The following is a 17,559-nucleotide window of genomic DNA, read 5'->3' as shown; positions in this document are numbered from 1 at the left end:
GTCTATATAACACAACTGGTCTATATAACACGACTGGTCTCTATAACACAACTGGTCTCTATAACACGACTGGTCTCTATAACACAACTGGTCTCTATAACACAACTGGTCTCTATAACACAACTGGTCTCTATAACACGACTGGTCTCTATAACACAACTGGTCTCTATAACACAACTGGTCTCTATAAAACAACTGGTCTCTATAACACAACTGGTCTATATAACACAACTGGTCTATAATACAACTGGTCTATAACACAACTGGTCTATAACACAACTGGTCTTTATAACACAACTGGTCTCTATAACACAACTGGTCTCTATAACACAACTGGTCTATATAACACAACTGGTCTATAACACAACTGGTCTTTATAACACAACCGGTCTCTATAACACAACTGGTCTCTATAACACAATTGGTCTATATAACACAACTGGTCTCTATAACACAACTGGTCTCTATAACACAACTGGTCTCTATAACACAACTGGTCTCTATAACACAACTGGTCTCTATAACACAACTGGTCACTATAACACAACTGGTCTCTATAACACAACTGGTCTCTATAACACAACTGGTCTCTATAACACAATTGGTCGATAACACGAGGGATGCATTGAGACGGCCATCTTCTTCTGTGAGGATCATATAGTGCAGGGCTGCCAAATTCCGGTCTTGGAGAGCCAAAACACTTCTGGTTTTCATTCTCTCTTTCTAACCAGGGACTGATTAAGATGTGGGACACCAGGTGAGTGCAATTGACTACTAGGTAGAAAAAAAACAGAAGTGTTTCAGCCCTCCAGGACGGGAATTGGGAAGCCCTGATTTAGTCGATGGAGGAATGTTTGAAAACAAGCTCGGTAGCTCTACAGCCAGACAGCTTCCTGACCCCTAAATTCTTGACCCCTAGCGTCCTGACCCCTAGCTTCCTGATCAGTCTCAGGTGCTTTTAACACAAAGCATAATTGCCAAGTTAATAGAATTATTATCCACCTCCGTGATTTCAGAATTTGCTCATGGCCATGGCCATGTTTTTGCATTTGTGTGTGTATACTGTCTGTACCGGTCCTTCCTTTACATGCAACTAACAGGGTTGGGGTCAATTCCTGTTCAATCCCAGTCAATTCAGAAAGTAACCAAATTCCATCTCCAATTCCAAATGTTCCTAATTCAAAAGCATGGAAGCATTGAAGAGAATTGGAATTGGAATTTCAGTGGGACTGGAATTGAAATGGAGTTAACCCCAACCCTGGCAACTAACTACATTTCTAGGCTAAGTGTCATCTGTGTTGAGGCTAACACTGAGTGTCTGCGTCCTCTGTACAGCGTGCCCGCCTGGCACCTACAAGCCAGAGGGTACACCTGGAGGCCTGGGTACCTGCCTGCCCTGCCCTGACCAGCACCACACCTCCCAGCCCAGCAGCACCTCACGCAGCGACTGTGTCTGCAAGCAGGGCTACAGGCCCCAGGGGAAGACCTGTGAAGGTATGAGGCTCCAGACTGTCCACGCTACACTTCCAAAGTCAGACACTTAGGGCCGTTCTCCCAGACACCAGCTAGGCCGAGCCCTGGACTAAAAAGCATACTGAATGGAGAATGCTTGAAATAACCTTTTAAACCAGAATGAGGCTTAAAGTCCAATTCCACCACTTTTCAACCTCATATTCATTATTAAAAAGTAGTGGAATTGCCCTTTAATCTGCATCTGGGAAACCGGCAGAACTCCCTAGGGAGTTAACGTTCCCAAAGCCCTTAGGCTTCACCACAACCAAGCATCTACCGCAGGGATCAGCCTCAATACCAAGGCTTGAGGGCTGTATGTGTGTGTGTGTCTTTTATTTTACTCTCCTTGTGGTAACCAGAAGTCTTCACAAGGATAGTGAAACAAGGAACATTTGGACAAGTGGGGACATTTTCCCGCTCCCCAAAAGGAAAAAGGCTATCTTAGCATTAGGGGGTAAGTTTAGGGTTAGATTTAGGTTGAAGGGTTAGGTTTTGGGTTAGGTTTTAGGAGTTAGGGTCAGGTTTAGGGGTCAGGGAAAATAGTATTTTGAATGGGAAACAATAGTTGGGTCTCCACAAGCATAGTAAAACAAATGTGTGTGTGTGTGTGTGCACATGCAGTATAATAACTGAGTGTGCGTGTTCATGCATTTGGGCTTTTGCATCAAATAGAGGAAATCAGTCTTTTTCATGTTTCTCCTCTTCCTCCCTCTCTCTCTCCTTCCATCCATCTCTCACCTTCCATCCATCTCTCTCCCCGTCTCTCTCTCCTTCCATCCATCTCTCTCCCCGTCTCTCTCTCCTTCCCTCCATCTCTCTCCCCGTCTCTCTCTCCTTTCATCCATCTCTCTCCCCGTCTCTCTCTCCTTCCATCCATCTCTCTCCCCGTCTCTCTCCTTCCCTCCATCTCTCTCTCCTTCCATCCATCTCTCTCCCCGTCTCTCTCTCCTTCCCTCCATCTCTCTCTCCTTCCCTCCATCTCTCCCTCCTTCCATCCATCTCTCTCCCCATCTCTCTCTCCTTCCCTCCATCTCTCTCCCCGTCTCTCTCTCCTTCCATCCATCTCTCTCCCCATCTCTCTCTCCTTCCATCCATCTCTCTCCCCATCTCTCTCTCCTTCCATCCATCTCTCTCCCCGTCTCTCTCTCCTTCCATCCATCTCTCTCCCCGTCTCTCTCTCCTTCCATCCATCTCTCTCCCTGTCTCTCTCTCCTTCCATCCATCTATCTCCCCATCTCTCTCTCCTTCCCTCCATCTCTCTCCCCATCTCTCTCTCCTTCCATCCATCTCTCTCCCCGTCTCTCTCTCCTTCCCTCCATCTCTCTCGACTTCCCTCCATCTCTCTCTCCTTCCATCCATCTCTCTCCCCATCTCTCTCTCCTTCCCTCCATCTCTCTCCCCGTCTCTCTCTTCTTCCATCCATCTCTCTCCCCATCTCTCTCTCCTTCCATCCATCTCTCTCCCCGTCTCTCTCTCCTTCCATCCATCTCTCTCCCCGTCTCTCTCTCCTTCCCTCCATCTCTCTCCCCGTCTCTCTCTCCTTCCTTCCATCCATCTCTCTCCCGTCTCTCTCTCCTTCCATCCATCTCTCTCCCCGTCTCTCTCTCCTTCCATCCATCTCTCTCCCCGTCTCTCTCTCCTTCCATCCATCTCTCTCCCCATCTCTCTCTCCTTCCATCCATCTCTCTCCCGTCTCTCTCTCCTTCCATCCATCTCTCTCCCCGTCTCTCTCTCCTTCCATCCATCTCTCTCCCCATCCCCAGTGGTGTACTGCCCTGAGCTGTCTCCTCCAGAGAATGGTTTCTTCATCCAGAACGTGTGTAATAACCAGTTCAATGCTGCCTGCGGGGTACGATGCCAGCCTGGCTACGACCTGCAGGGCAGCGGCATCAGACTGTGCCAGCCAGACGGGACATGGTCAGGCTCTCCGCCCAGCTGCAGAGGTGAGAGGGTGGTAGAACACACACACACACACACACACACACACACACACACACACACACACACACACACACACACACACACACACACACACACACACACACACACACACACACACACACACACACACACACCTTAACCCCTCTAATGGTCCCTCTCACCCTAACCTTAACCTCTCTATTGATCCCTCTAACCTTAACAACTAATTGTCCCTCTAACCTTAACCTCTCTAATTGTCCCTCTAACCTTAACCTCTCTAATGGTCCCTTTAACCCTAACCTTAACCTCTTTAATGGTCCTTTTAACCCTAACCTTAACCTCTCTAATTGTCCCTCTAACCTTAACCTCTCTAATGGTCCCTCTAACCCTAACCTTAACCTCTCTAATGGTCCCTCTAACCCTAACCTTAACCTCTCTAATGGTCCCTCTAACCCTAACCTTAACCTATCTAATGGTCCCTCTAACCCTAACCTTAACCTCTCTAATGGTCCCTCTAACCCTTCTGATGTTTCAACACATTCTTAAAAATTTGTGAGTTACATCGGCCTATCAGGGAGACACACACACGCACATACTGTACACAAAACACACGCACATACTGTACACAAAACACACAAGCACATACTGTACACAAAACACACACGCACATACTGTACACAAAACACACAAGCACATACTGTGCACAAAACACACACGCACATACTGTACACAAAAAGACACGCACATACTGTACACAAAAACACACAAGCACATACTGTACACAAAACACACAAGCACATACTGTACACAAAACACACACGCACATACTGTACACAAAAACACACGCACATACTGTACACAAAAACACACAAGCACATACTGTACACAAAACACACAAGCACATACTGTACACAAAACACACACGCACATACTGTACACAAAAACACACGCACATACTGTACACAAAACACACGCACATACTGTACACAAAACACACAAGCACATACTGTACACAAAACACACACGCACATACTGTACACAAAAACACACGCACATACTGTACACAAAACACACACGAACATACTGTACACAAAACACACACACTGTACACAAAACACACACGCACATGCTGTACACAAAACACACATGCACATACTATGCACAAAACACACCCGCACATACTGTACACAAAACACACACGTACATACTGTACACAAAACACACACGCACAGACTGTACACAAAACACACACGTACATACTGTACACAAAACACACACGCACAGACTGTACACAAAACACACACGCACATACTGTACACAAAACAAGCACGTACGCACGCACACACACACACACACACACACACACACACACACACACACACACACACACACACACACACACACACACACACTGTATATAGTCAGTAAGAGGGCTTGTTAAGTTCGGGCATGGTGTGTAGAGTTAGTATGGAGACTGTCTGGCTGGTGTGTCAACGTATCCTCTGAGGATTGAGATCATGCGTGTGTGTGTGTGCTTGGCTCACTGCCTGTGTGCCTTACTGTGCGTGCATATGTGTGCCTGGACGTCTGTCTCTCTGTCTGTCTGCCTCTCTGTGTCTGCATGAGTTCCAGTACGGGACCTCCCAGCCAGTTAAGGCATCAGGGAGGGGGTCTCCTAAAAGCCTGTCTCCCAGTGGTGCTGAAAACCAACACACTAAACACACTCTTCTAGACCTCAGGCTGACACGGACCAGCCCTGCAGGATCAATGTTTTTATTAAGGGATTTTGCAGGAGAGCAAATTATAGTTCTCAGAAAATATTTAGCTAATGTTTTAGACAGATGAATCATTCTTCTTTTTTCATTCCTCCATTTCATTTTTGTATCTCCTTCCATCTCTGCTACTTGGTTCCTCTCTCTTTTAAAAATCTCTCTCTCTCTCTCTCTCTCTCTCTCTCTCTCTCTCTCTCTCTCTCTCTCTCACCCTCTTTTCATACTGAAAATGTGTCATTGTGGTTAGACCGATCTAGGATTTCCTCTGTGTTTCTTTGTTTCAACAACAGTGCGCTCCTGTCCCACCCTATCACCGCCCGAGCACGGACACATGAACTGCAGCGAGGGTGGCGCCTCCTACAGGGCGGAGTGCGAGATTCGCTGTGCAGAGGGCTACAGGCTGGAGGGAGACACCAGGCTCAGCTGTCAGGCCGACTCACTGTGGAGCGGGATCCAACCACGGTGTGTGGGTAAGCCTGCAGGAACCAATTACCCCACTCTCCCCCTAACCCCCCACTGTACCCCACTAAAAACATAGCATCTAGAACAGGGTTATCTAGAACAGGGTTATCTAGAACAGGGTTATCTAGAACGGGGTTATCTATTTTGGATGCAATTTGAATGGAGGTTATGGAGAGAGAGAGAGAGAGAGAGAGAGAGAAAGACTGCGAGAGAGTGCTCGCGCGTGTAATGATTTAAAGCAAAGATATTTGAGTGATAGTCTGTTTTAAAACTCTGCAGCTGCAATTAACACAATAATCTTTACAATGAAAAAACCGGCCAAATGGGTAAATGAGACATCCACACCCTGAACAGACATGCAGAGGCCGTAGAGAAGCCAGATTTAGACATTGCATTTCATTTAACCGTTACATTTCACGCCATGCTGTTCACATAAATTATTTATTATAATTTACCGTTTTCTCGCAGCTATTTATCCCGAGAAAAGGGAGTGGTTTTGGTAACCAGTTTCCTGCCATTCAACCATCTAATACCCCACTCTCACCCCTAAAACCCCCACTCTACCCCAACTCTTCCCACTAAAACCCCACTCTACCCCCACTCTGCCACTTACCACGCTCTCCCCACTAAAACCCCACTCTACCCTGCTCTTCCCACTAAAACCCCACTCTACCCCCACTCTCCCCACTAAAACCCTACTCTACCCCCACTCTACCCACTAAAACCCCAAACTCCCCACTAAAACCCCACTCTACCCAACTCTCCCCACTAAAACCTCACTCTACCCTGCTCTCCCTACTAAAACCCCACTCTACCCCCACTCTCCCCACTAAAACCCCACTCTACCCCACTCTCCCCCTAAAACCTCACTCTACCCTGCTCTTTCCACTAAAACCCCACTCTAACCCACTCTCCCCCTAAAACCGCACTCTACCCTGCTCTTCCCACTAAAACCCCACTCTACCCCACTTTCTCCACTAAAACCCCACTCTACCCCCCCCCAACGTCACTCTACCTCCACTCTCCCCACTAAAACCCCACTCTACCCCACTCTCCCCCTAAAACAGCACTCTACCCTGCTCTTCCCACTAAAACCCCACTCTACCCCCAACCAACAGGACCCTGAACAGCTTCTACCCCCGAGCCATAACACTGCTGAATAGCTTGATACATAGTTAAACAAATAGCTACCTGAACTATCTGCATTGACCCTTTTTACACTAACTTATTTGACTCATCACATACATTGCTGTTACTGTTTACTATCTATCCTGTTACTTTGTCACTCTATTCCTAGTTACAGTGCATTCAGAAAGTATTCAGACCCCTTGACTTTTTCCACATTTTTTACGTTACAGCCTTATTCTAAAATGGATTAAATAAAATGTTTCCCTCATCAATCTACACACAATACCCCATAATGACAAAGCGAAACCAGGTTTTTAGAAATGTTTGCAAATGTATTAAAAATTAAAAACAGAAATACCTGATTTACATAAGAATTCAGAACATTTGCTATGAGACTCGAAAAATGAGCTCAGGTGCATCCTGTTTCCATTGATCATCCCTGAGAAGTTTCGATTGGAGTCCACCTGTGGTCAATTCAATTGATTGGATATGATTTGGAAAGGCACACACCTGTCTATATAAGGTCCCACAGTTGACAGTGCATGTCAGCGCAAAAACCAAACCATAAGGTTGAAGGTATTGTCCGTAGAGCTCTGAGATAGGATTTTGCCAAGGAACAGATCTGGGGAAAGGTTACAAAAAAATGTCTGCAACATTGAAGGTCCCCAAGAACACGGTGGCCTCCATGATTCTTAAATGAAAGAAGGGCCTTGGTCAGGTGACCAAGAACCTGATGGTCACTCTGACAGGACTCCAGAGTTCCTCTGTGGAGATGGGAGAACCTTCCAGAAGAACAATCATCTCTACAGCACTCCACCAATCAGGCCTTTATGGTAGAGTGGCCAGATAGAAGCCACTCCTCAGCAAAAGGCACATTACAGCCCTCTTGGAGTTTGACAAAAGGTACCTAAAGATTTTCTGGTCTGATGAAACCAAGATTGAACTATTTGGTCTGAAATCCAAGCGTCACGTCTGGAGGGAACCTGGCACCAGACCTGAAATAGCTGTGCAGCGACACTCCCCATCCAACCTGACAGAGCTTGAGAGGATCTGCAGAGAAGAATGGGAGAAACTCCCCAAATACAGGTGTGCCAAGCTTGTAGCGTCATACCCAAGAAGACTCGAGGCTGAAATCACTGCCAAAGGTGCTTCAACAAAGTACTGAGTAAAGGGTCTGAATACTTACAGCACCAGTCAGACGTTTAGACACACCAACTCATTCAACGGATTTTCTTTATTTTTGCTATTTTCTACATTGTAGAATAATGGTGAAGACATGAAAACTATACAAAAACACAAATGGAATCATGTAGTAAGCAAAAGTATATAAGATTTTAGATTTAAGATTCTTCAAAGTAGCCACCCTTTGCCTTGATGACAGCATTGTAGGTTGAATGTCTCTGTTTGGCTTCGGATGAAAGGCTTTCTAGACAAATATGTATCTGACACACACACACACACATACACGCACGCATGCACACACACACGCACGCACACACACACACGCACACACGCACACACGCACACACACACACACACAGGCACTCACAGGCACACACAGACACACTCACCACACAAAGGCACCACCACAGGTCAGGCACACAAACACACTAAAACAGGGCAGAACGGTTGTGTTTTGCCCACAAACCTCCGGCCACTCGGTGTTGGCCTCTAATGAGTCACTGTCTCTCTCTTTCTCTCTCTCTCTCTCTCTAACTATTTAATAACTACAGACGTGTACTGCCTAACCAAAGGCACTCATTTCATGTTTATTTGTGTTTATCGACTACAATCTCCCCCGGTGTAGGAGGATGAGAGAGTTGTGATTGAGTTAGAGTTGTGATTGAGTTAAAGTTTGTTTGTGTGAAGGTCTGAATGCTTCGCTACAGACTGTCATCATTACTGGTCCTTTCACAGTGGTACTTCAGGACTCTGGTTGCTGCTACTGCACCATGGGTTCAAATATGATTTGAAATCTTTTAAACACTTGAAATGTTTGCTTTAACCAGCCTGGAGCGCTAGGTGGGCGGGGTTGGGACTTTTGTGACTCTTCTATTGGTTCAATTGCAAGAAGCACGCTCAAGCAAGCCAAGCTCGAGTATTTGACAAGTATTTGAAGTAGTATTTGAAACCAGGTCTGTCTGCTACATTGTTTAGGGTTTGTTTGTGTAGATGTGTAATGTGATCACTGATTCGCTAAAGAGGGATGGGCTATTTTATTTGAATCTGATGAAATGTCCACTGTTGATTTTATAGTCCTCATCCCCGCCACTTGCCTCGTAGCTTTTTCCTATTGCTTTTCCTACGACTCTAACTCCATCTAAAAGCCAATTGACTAGGTTCTGGGTCAAAGCCACACACACACTTTATGTCCAAAAATTCATGAAACAACTTGTCTGTAATAGTTTTGTGGTCTTAGAGTCATTTCCGGAAACATTCTTGTTTCTTTTGTACTAAAACTGATTTACTGCTCCTGAAAATAGGTTTATTGCGACAGAGCAAAGCCTTGTTCAAGGCCAGAGAAATGTGATCTCCGAAGGGTGAAAACTCAGGAAGCATGTATATCTGCTCCAAGCTTTTTCTCCTCTCTTCCTCCCCCAGTTGGGTTACTGAAACTTGTTGTGCTTCTCTGCTTCATGTAGTGAAATCAATTTGTTGTGACTGTCAATAAATATCTCTCCACCACCCTTCTCTCTCTCTCTCTCTCTCTCTCTCTCTCTCTCTCTCTCTCTCTCTCTCTCTCTCTCTCTCCTCAGAGGTGCGTTGTCCCCCCATGGTGACTCTGAGGAACGTCCTGCGGTCGCCCCCTGCCTGTGGAAAGAGGGAAGTGAAGCCTGGCACCATGTGCCGCCTCGCCTGTCTCCACGGTTACAGTCTCCAGGGAGACGTGGACGCACTCTGTCTCTCCTCTGGGGACTGGAGCACTAACGTCCACAAAGCCACCTGCACAGGTAACAACACCTAGGATACTGTGTGAGTGTGTGCCTATGTGTATGTGTGTATGCACATGAGACAGTTTTCCATGCACCCCTTTTGCTCTTTCTGTGTATTTCTTTCCATGTGAATGGCGCTAACCTTCTGCTGAGAGCTGTCCCTAACACAAACCATACCAGAGCAGAACCAATCGCTGTGTTTGAGGACAGGGGGAACAACACTGTAATTGCATACAGCTTCTCCAGATGCTTTACAGGTGAAACAGGTGGCTGTAGAATGAGTTCTGTTGGGAGGAAAAGATGCCGTAAAGATAAAACGAGTGGAGAGAGGGATGGGGATGCCATTGAGATGAAAAGAACGAGGGTTAGAGGGTCAGTTATCCATAGGAGTTATAGAGAACAGGATGGAGTTATAGAGGACAGGGTGAAGTTATAGAGGCCAGGGTGGAGTTATAGAGGCCAGGGTGGAGTTATAGAGGACAGGGTGAAGTTATAGAGGCCAGGGTGGAGTTATAGAGGCCAGGGTGGAGTTATATAGGCCAGAGTGGAGTTACAGAGGCCAGAGTGGAGTTATAGAGACCAGGGTGGAGTTACAGAGGCCAGGGTGGAGTTATAGAGGCCAGGGTGGAGTTATAGAGGCCAGAGTGGAGTTACAGAGGCCAGAGTGGAGTTACAGAGGCCAGAGTGGAGTTACAGAGGCCAGAGTGGAGTTATAGAGACCAGGGTGGAGTTACAGAGGCCAGAGTGGAGTTATAGAGGCCAGGGTGGAGTTACAGAGGCCAGAGTGGAGTTATAGAGACCAGGGTGGAGTTACAGAGGCCAGGGTGGAGTTATAGAGGCCAGGGTGGCGTTACAGAGGCCAGGGTGGCGTTACAGAGACCAGGGTGGAGTTATAGAGGCCAGGGTGGAGTTATAGAGACCAGGGTGGAGTTATAGAGGCCAGGGTGGATCTGCTCTGGTTCCTGTCTCACTGACAGAGCTGCACTCATCATCCCTCTCTTTTTTATATGGACAGAAAAACAGAGAGAGAGAGAGATGGAGTGAGGGAGGGAGAGTGAGAGAGAGGGACGGAGAGGGAGGGAGGGAGGGAGGAGGGGAGGGAGGGAGGGAGAGAGACGGAGAGGGAGGGGGAGAGAGAGAGAGGGAGGGAGGGAGGGAGGGAGGGAGGGAGACGGAGAGGGAGGGGGAGAGAGAGAGACGGAGAGGGAGGGAGGGAGAGAGAGAGAGATATTGAGAGAGAGACAGGGAGATGGAGAGAAAGATAGAGTGATGGAGAGGGAGGGAGAGAGAGAGAGAGAGAAATAGTGAGGGATGAGAAAGAAAGAGCTGACCTAGTTCCAGTCTATTACACTAACAGGGAAATATTTCCAGCCCAATAAAGGGAAAACCTTGTCAGATCTCATCAGAACGCTGTGTTTAAGAGGGATACCTCACTAAATGGGTCCTTTCCAGCTGTGAACTTTCACACAAAAACCAGTAAAGCAGTCTTCTCTGTTGACATTGACCTACCTGGCTTAGCAAGGCTTAGAGGGAGTCTCATATAGCCTAGAGCACTGGTTCTCAACTGGTTTTGGCTATGGACCCAAATGGACCAGGTTGTCTCAGTCAGGACCCAATATTTGCATTGTGATTCTTTATGCCGAAAAGTAACCTGGAAAACTATTTTGAATGCTATATTGACCGTAAATGTATCAATTATATTAAACAATGGAACAACATTCACATAATTTCATTGTCAGTAATTCCACATTTCTCATATACTTGGTGAAGAATTTTGGCAAGCTCTTTTGTTTGAGACCACAAATATTGAAAATACTGTGATTTAAAAAATATTTTTTAAAGAATAAATAATTGAAAAAAATCTAAGTTCATTATAATTTCGACACACTTTCTACCTGGTATTAGTTGTTTAAATTTAGACTGGAGCATTTTTTTCATCCCCTGCAAATTTGATAAAATAAATAAATCCAAATTTGCGACCCACCAGTTCAGAACCACTATCTTAAAGGGTTAAGGTTATTGATGTATAAAAAGACAGCGACAGCTGTAATCGACAATGAGGTGATGTCAATAATAGAGACAGACACATAAGAGGTGATGATGTCAACGTGGCAGAGTGTTTTAACTCTGTAATTAAGAACATGCTGTGTGAGAGGGGTCAGAGGTTAGGTGTGACATCACAGTCCCTCCCTCAGTGTCATGACGACATGTGACAGAAGGATGCGTCCCAAAGGGCACCCTACTCCCTATGTAGTGCACTACTTTTGTACAGAGCCCGATGGGCCCTGGTCTAAATGAATGAGAATAGGATGCCATTTGGGACGAAGCCCAAGTCTCCTCCTGGGTTTGTTGCGTCAGTTCATATCCTTCTTTACCGTTTATTGTTCTTAGCAGAGTTGGAGTTAATTCCGTCTAAATTCCTGTCAGTTGAGGAATGGCACTCCTATGAGTAAGTCCCATCGTGTCCAATTTAACTGACTGGAATTGAAACCAGATTGACCCCGACATCCTGCTTGTTAGGTTTTTGGGGGATCTTTATCCATCCACTCTGATTCTTAGGACTGTCGTTTATCTGTTGTTTATTTTCTCACTCTCTCCATCCAGATTCAGAGCGCCCATGGATCCAGTGCCCCAGAGACGTGGTGGCAGAGACGGATGAGCGGTGTGGCACTGCCAACATCAGTTGGAAGGTGCCCACTGCTACTGACAACTCTGGGGAGGAGGTGAGTGGAGGAGAGTTGTCTCTTTTCCCCTCTAGAGTGTTAGTGACAAGGTGCAGAACATCAACTCAAACCAAGAGCAACAAGGTGCAGAACATCAACTCAAACCTAAAGCCCCAAGCAACCAAGACCAAGCAGTAGTGTCAAGGAACAAGGGAAAAACTCTCAAGGAAGGAAGAATCCTTTACATGACTAATCCTGTGAAGGAATCAATGAGAGATGATGAATAATACTCCTAACCGTCATGTGTGACATTTGCCCTCTAGGTCCTGGTCCAGGTGAAGCCTGTGTACACCCCTCCCCAGCTGTTCCCTATAGGAGAGGAGAAGATCATCTATACAGTGACAGACCGTGCTGGGAACCAGGCTAACTGCACCTTCACTGTCACTGTCATAGGTGAGGTCAGGTCGCAACCACCACATATCACAACCACATCACAACCAACCATCAGATCACAACCACATCACAACCAACCATCAGATCACAACCACATATCACAACCATATATCACAACCATATATCACAACCACATAACACAACCACGTATCACAACCATATCACAACCAACCATCAGATCACAGCCACATATCACACCTATATATCACAACCGCATATCACAACCACATATCACAACCATATATCACAACCATATATCACAAGCAACCATCAGATCACAACCAGATATATCACAACCATATATCACAAGCATATATCACAACCACATCACAACCAACCATCAGATTATAACCACATATCACAACTATATATCACAACCGCATATCACAACCGCATATCACAACCATATATCACAACCATATATCATAACATTTACATTTACATTTAAGTCATTTAGCAGACGCTCTTATCCAGAGCGACTTACAAATTGGTGCGTTCACCTTAAGACATCCAGTGGAACAGCCACTTTACAATAGTGCATCTAAATCTTTTAAGGGGGGGTGAGAAGGATTACTTTATCCTATCCTAGGTATTCCTGAAAGAGGTGGGGTTTCAGGTGTCTCCGGAAGGTGGTGATTGACTCCGCTGTCCTGGCGTCGTGAGGGAGTTTGTTCCACCATTGGGGGGCCAGAGCAGCGAACAGTTTTGACTGGGCTGCGCGGGAACTGTACTTCCTCAGTGGTAGGGAGGCGAGCAGGCCAGAGGTGGATGAACGCAGTGCCCTTGTTTGGGTGTAGGGCCTGATCAGAGCCTGGAGGTACTGAGGTGCCGTTCCCCTCACAGCTCCGTAGGCAAGCACCATGGTCTTGTAGCGGATGCGAGCTTCAACTGGAAGCCAGTGGAGAGAGCGGAGGAGCGGGGTGACGTGAGAGAACTTGGGAAGGTTGAACACCAGACGGGCTGCGGCGTTCTGGATGAGTTGTAGGGGTTTAATGGCACAGGCAGGGAGCCAAGCCAACAGCGAGTTGCAGTAATCCAGACGGGAGATGACAAGTGCCTGGATTAGGACCTGCGCTGCTTCCTGTGTGAGGCAGGGTCGTACTCTGCGGATGTTGTAGAGCATGAACCTACAAGAACGGGCCACCGCCTTGATGTTAGTTGAGAACGACAGGGTGTTGTCCAGGATCACGCCAAGGTTCTTAGCGCTCTGGGAGGAGGACACAATGGAGTTGTCAACCGTGATGGCGAGATCATGGAACGGGCAGTCCTTCCCCGGGAGGAAGAGCAGCTCCGTCTTGCCGAGGTTCAGCTTGAGGTGGTGATCCGTCATCCACACTGATATGTCTGCCAGACATGCAGAGATGCGATTCGCCACCTGGTCATCAGAAGGGGGAAAGGAGAAGATTAATTGTGTGTCGTCTGCATAGCAATGATAGGAGAGACCATGTGAGGTTATGACAGAGCCAAGTGACTTGGTGTATAGCGAGAATAGGAGAGGGCCTAGAACAGAGCCCTGGGGGACGCCAGTGGTGAGAGCGCGTGGTGAGGAGACAGATTCTCGCCACGCCACCTGGTAGGAGCGACTTGTCAGGTAGGACGCAATCCAAGCGTGGGCCGTATATAACCATATATCACAACCATATATCACAACCACATATCACAACCAACCATCAGATCACAACCACATATCACAACCATAAATCACAACCGCATATCACAACCATCAGATCTCAACCACATCACAACCAACCATCAGATCACAAGCCACATATCACAACCACATCACAACCAACCATCAGAACACAACCACATATCACAACCATGTATTACATCCACAAATCATATTTCACCAACACATCGTAACCATAACACCACCTTATTGTAACCATATCACAACCAACATCACAAGCACATCACAGCAATACCAATGTGAAACGTGTGATTGCGATCAGGACCCTAAGTTTTCCTGACCTCATGACCTGACCGTGAAAAACTCCAGGCCCAGTTATAGCCTACAGGCTCTAGTCATACTGTATCTTTTAAGTAGCGGCCAGAGTTTCTCCTGGTCAGGTTCCGTTATCAGGAAATACTTCTGGTAGTTCCTATTTCCAATGACTCAGTTAGTGGGATCGCGGTGCTTAGAACTCCAGAGTTGTGTGTTTGGATCCTGCGTGGACTGCCACATGCAGTAGTCCCTTTGGATAAAAGCTAAATAACAAGTCTACACAGTAGTCACAGGTGGCAAACTCAAGTGTGCAAAGTGTGGAAAAGAAGGGTGTCCAGTGTCACACACTTAATACTCTCAGAAACCAAGGGGGAAAGCACTGTTGTAGCCCCGAATATTTCCATATGCTATAATGAAGGAACGCAGTGGCTTTTCATTAGACACACATGCTTAACACATACCACTAAAATGAAGAACATAACATACCCTACTTTACCATAGGGTTACACTATATTGTTATCCGATTGTAGGAATAATACTACCTGTATACTAATATACTGATATAAATCCTACTATAGCAATAGTGCTCAACACTAAATCAGTCCAATTAGTTAACATTCAGCTGGAGACTGTTGGTTGTCATGGTCAAGCTTTGTCGTCTCCCTAACAACAGCGATGGTATTCCTTTCTAGATACGGAGCCCCCTGTGATTGACAGGTGCAGGTCACCGCCCACTTTCCAGGCCACAGACACGCAGGCGGCCGTCTCCTGGGAGGTGCCACAGTTTTCAGACAACTCAGGTGTGTGGTATCCCAGACTGCACCTCTTCTCTCTCTCTCTCTCTCTCTCTCTCTCTCTCTCTCTCTCTCTCTCTCTCTCTCACATACATACATACATACATACATACATACATACATACATACATACATACATACATACATACATACATACATACATACATACATACATACATACATACATACATACATACATACATACATACATACATACATACATACATATACTATACACACATAAACACATGTCAAAGGGTGATGTTAGTACTGGACCTCTCTGGCTGGCTGACCCACAGACTTGCTGACAGAGACACTGCAGAGCTCATGTTTCAGTATGCAGTAAGTAAGTGTGTGTGTGTTTCAGTAAACAGCTGAGTCAGGAACAGTAATGTATAGACAGGATATCAGACCTCAGTTATGTTTCAGTATGCAGTAAGGAAGTGTTTATGTGTGTGTGTGTATGTGTGTGTGTGTCAGTAAACAGCTGAGTCAGGAACAATAATGTATAGACAGGATATCAGACCTCAGCTATGTTTCAGTGAGTTGGATGACCTCACTCAGTATGCAGACACAGGGTCTTGCTTAAGCACACACACACACACACACACACACACACACACACACACACACACACACACACACACACACACACACACACACACACACACACACACACACACACACACACACACACACACACACACAGAAACATACACACACACATTATAGGGTAATACTGAATCTCTCAGACAGACAAACAGACAGAACATCCCCAAACAGCAGCACTGGTGACAGAAACATCACCATAACTCTCTATAGGGCTCTAACCTGTCATCATCACTGCTGCTGGCCTGCTGGGAACTCACACACTCAGTCAGAAAGATATACAGTCAGACAGACAGATACACACACCCAGTCAGAAAGATATACAGTCAGTCAGACAGATACACACACTCAGACAGACAGATATACAGTCAGTCAGACAGATACACACACTCAGACAGAAAGATATACAGTCAGTCAGACAGATACACACACTCAGACAGAAAGATATACAGTCAGTCAGACAGATACACACACCCAGTCAGAAAGATATACAGTCAGTCAGACAGATACACACATTCAGACAGACAGATACACACACCCAGTCAGACAGATACACACATTCAGACAGACAGATACACACATTCAGACAGACAGATACACACACCCAGTCAGACAGATACACACATTCAGACAGACAGATACACACATTCAGACAGACAGATACACACACCCAGTCAGACAGTTACACACACCCAGTCAGACAGATACACACATTCAGACAGACAGATACACACATTCAGACAGACAGATACACACATTCAGACAGACAGATACACACATTCAGACAGACAGATACACACATTCAGACAGACAGATACACACATTCAGACAGACAGATACACACACCCAGTCAGACAGTTACACACACCCAGTCAGACAGATACACACATTCAGACAGACAGATACACACATTCAGACAGACAGATACACACATTCAGACAGACAGATACACACATTCAGACAGACAGATACACACATTCAGACAGACAGATACACACATTCAGACAGACAGATACACACACCCAGTCAGACAGATACACACACCCAGACAGACAGATACACACATTCAGACAGACAGATACACATGCATGCACTCAAGCACAAGCACATACACAGTAGAGACTAAATATTTGAGCTCATGCACACACACACACACACACACACACACACACACACACACACACACACACACACACACACACACACACACACACACACACACACACACACACACACACACACACACACACACACACACTACCTTCCTGCCAAGGTCCACACACGATATGCCATCAACAGCAAACAGAAATAACCAAGTTGTGGTTTTTAACCAAGGCGGCGAGACGACGTCACTCGGACATTACTCCA

At 46.1% G+C, this 17,559-nt stretch overlaps 1 protein-coding gene across 1 annotated transcript in view; it reads left to right on the top strand.

Annotated features, from left to right (window-relative positions):
• The first annotated feature begins 850 nt into the window (after positions 1 to 850).
• The window catches only part of LOC115117450 (sushi, von Willebrand factor type A, EGF and pentraxin domain-containing protein 1-like), a 98,552-nt gene continuing 81,843 nt past the window's right edge, over positions 851 to 17,559 (top strand). The window contains exons 1-8 of the mRNA XM_065024990.1: positions 851 to 869; positions 1,336 to 1,494; positions 3,276 to 3,455; positions 5,495 to 5,674; positions 9,757 to 9,984; positions 12,332 to 12,450; positions 12,714 to 12,843; positions 15,481 to 15,588. Coding sequence (XP_064881062.1) covers positions 851 to 869; positions 1,336 to 1,494; positions 3,276 to 3,455; positions 5,495 to 5,674; positions 9,757 to 9,984; positions 12,332 to 12,450; positions 12,714 to 12,843; positions 15,481 to 15,588 — 1,123 coding nt within the window. The remainder of the gene's footprint in view (positions 870 to 1,335; positions 1,495 to 3,275; positions 3,456 to 5,494; positions 5,675 to 9,756; positions 9,985 to 12,331; positions 12,451 to 12,713; positions 12,844 to 15,480; positions 15,589 to 17,559) is intronic.

The sequence above is a fragment of the Oncorhynchus nerka genome, linkage group LG12, assembly GCF_034236695.1.
Source record: "Oncorhynchus nerka isolate Pitt River linkage group LG12, Oner_Uvic_2.0, whole genome shotgun sequence".
NCBI classification, from domain to species: domain Eukaryota; kingdom Metazoa; phylum Chordata; class Actinopteri; order Salmoniformes; family Salmonidae; genus Oncorhynchus; species Oncorhynchus nerka.
This window is presented reverse-complemented; position numbering and strand designations above follow the sequence as displayed.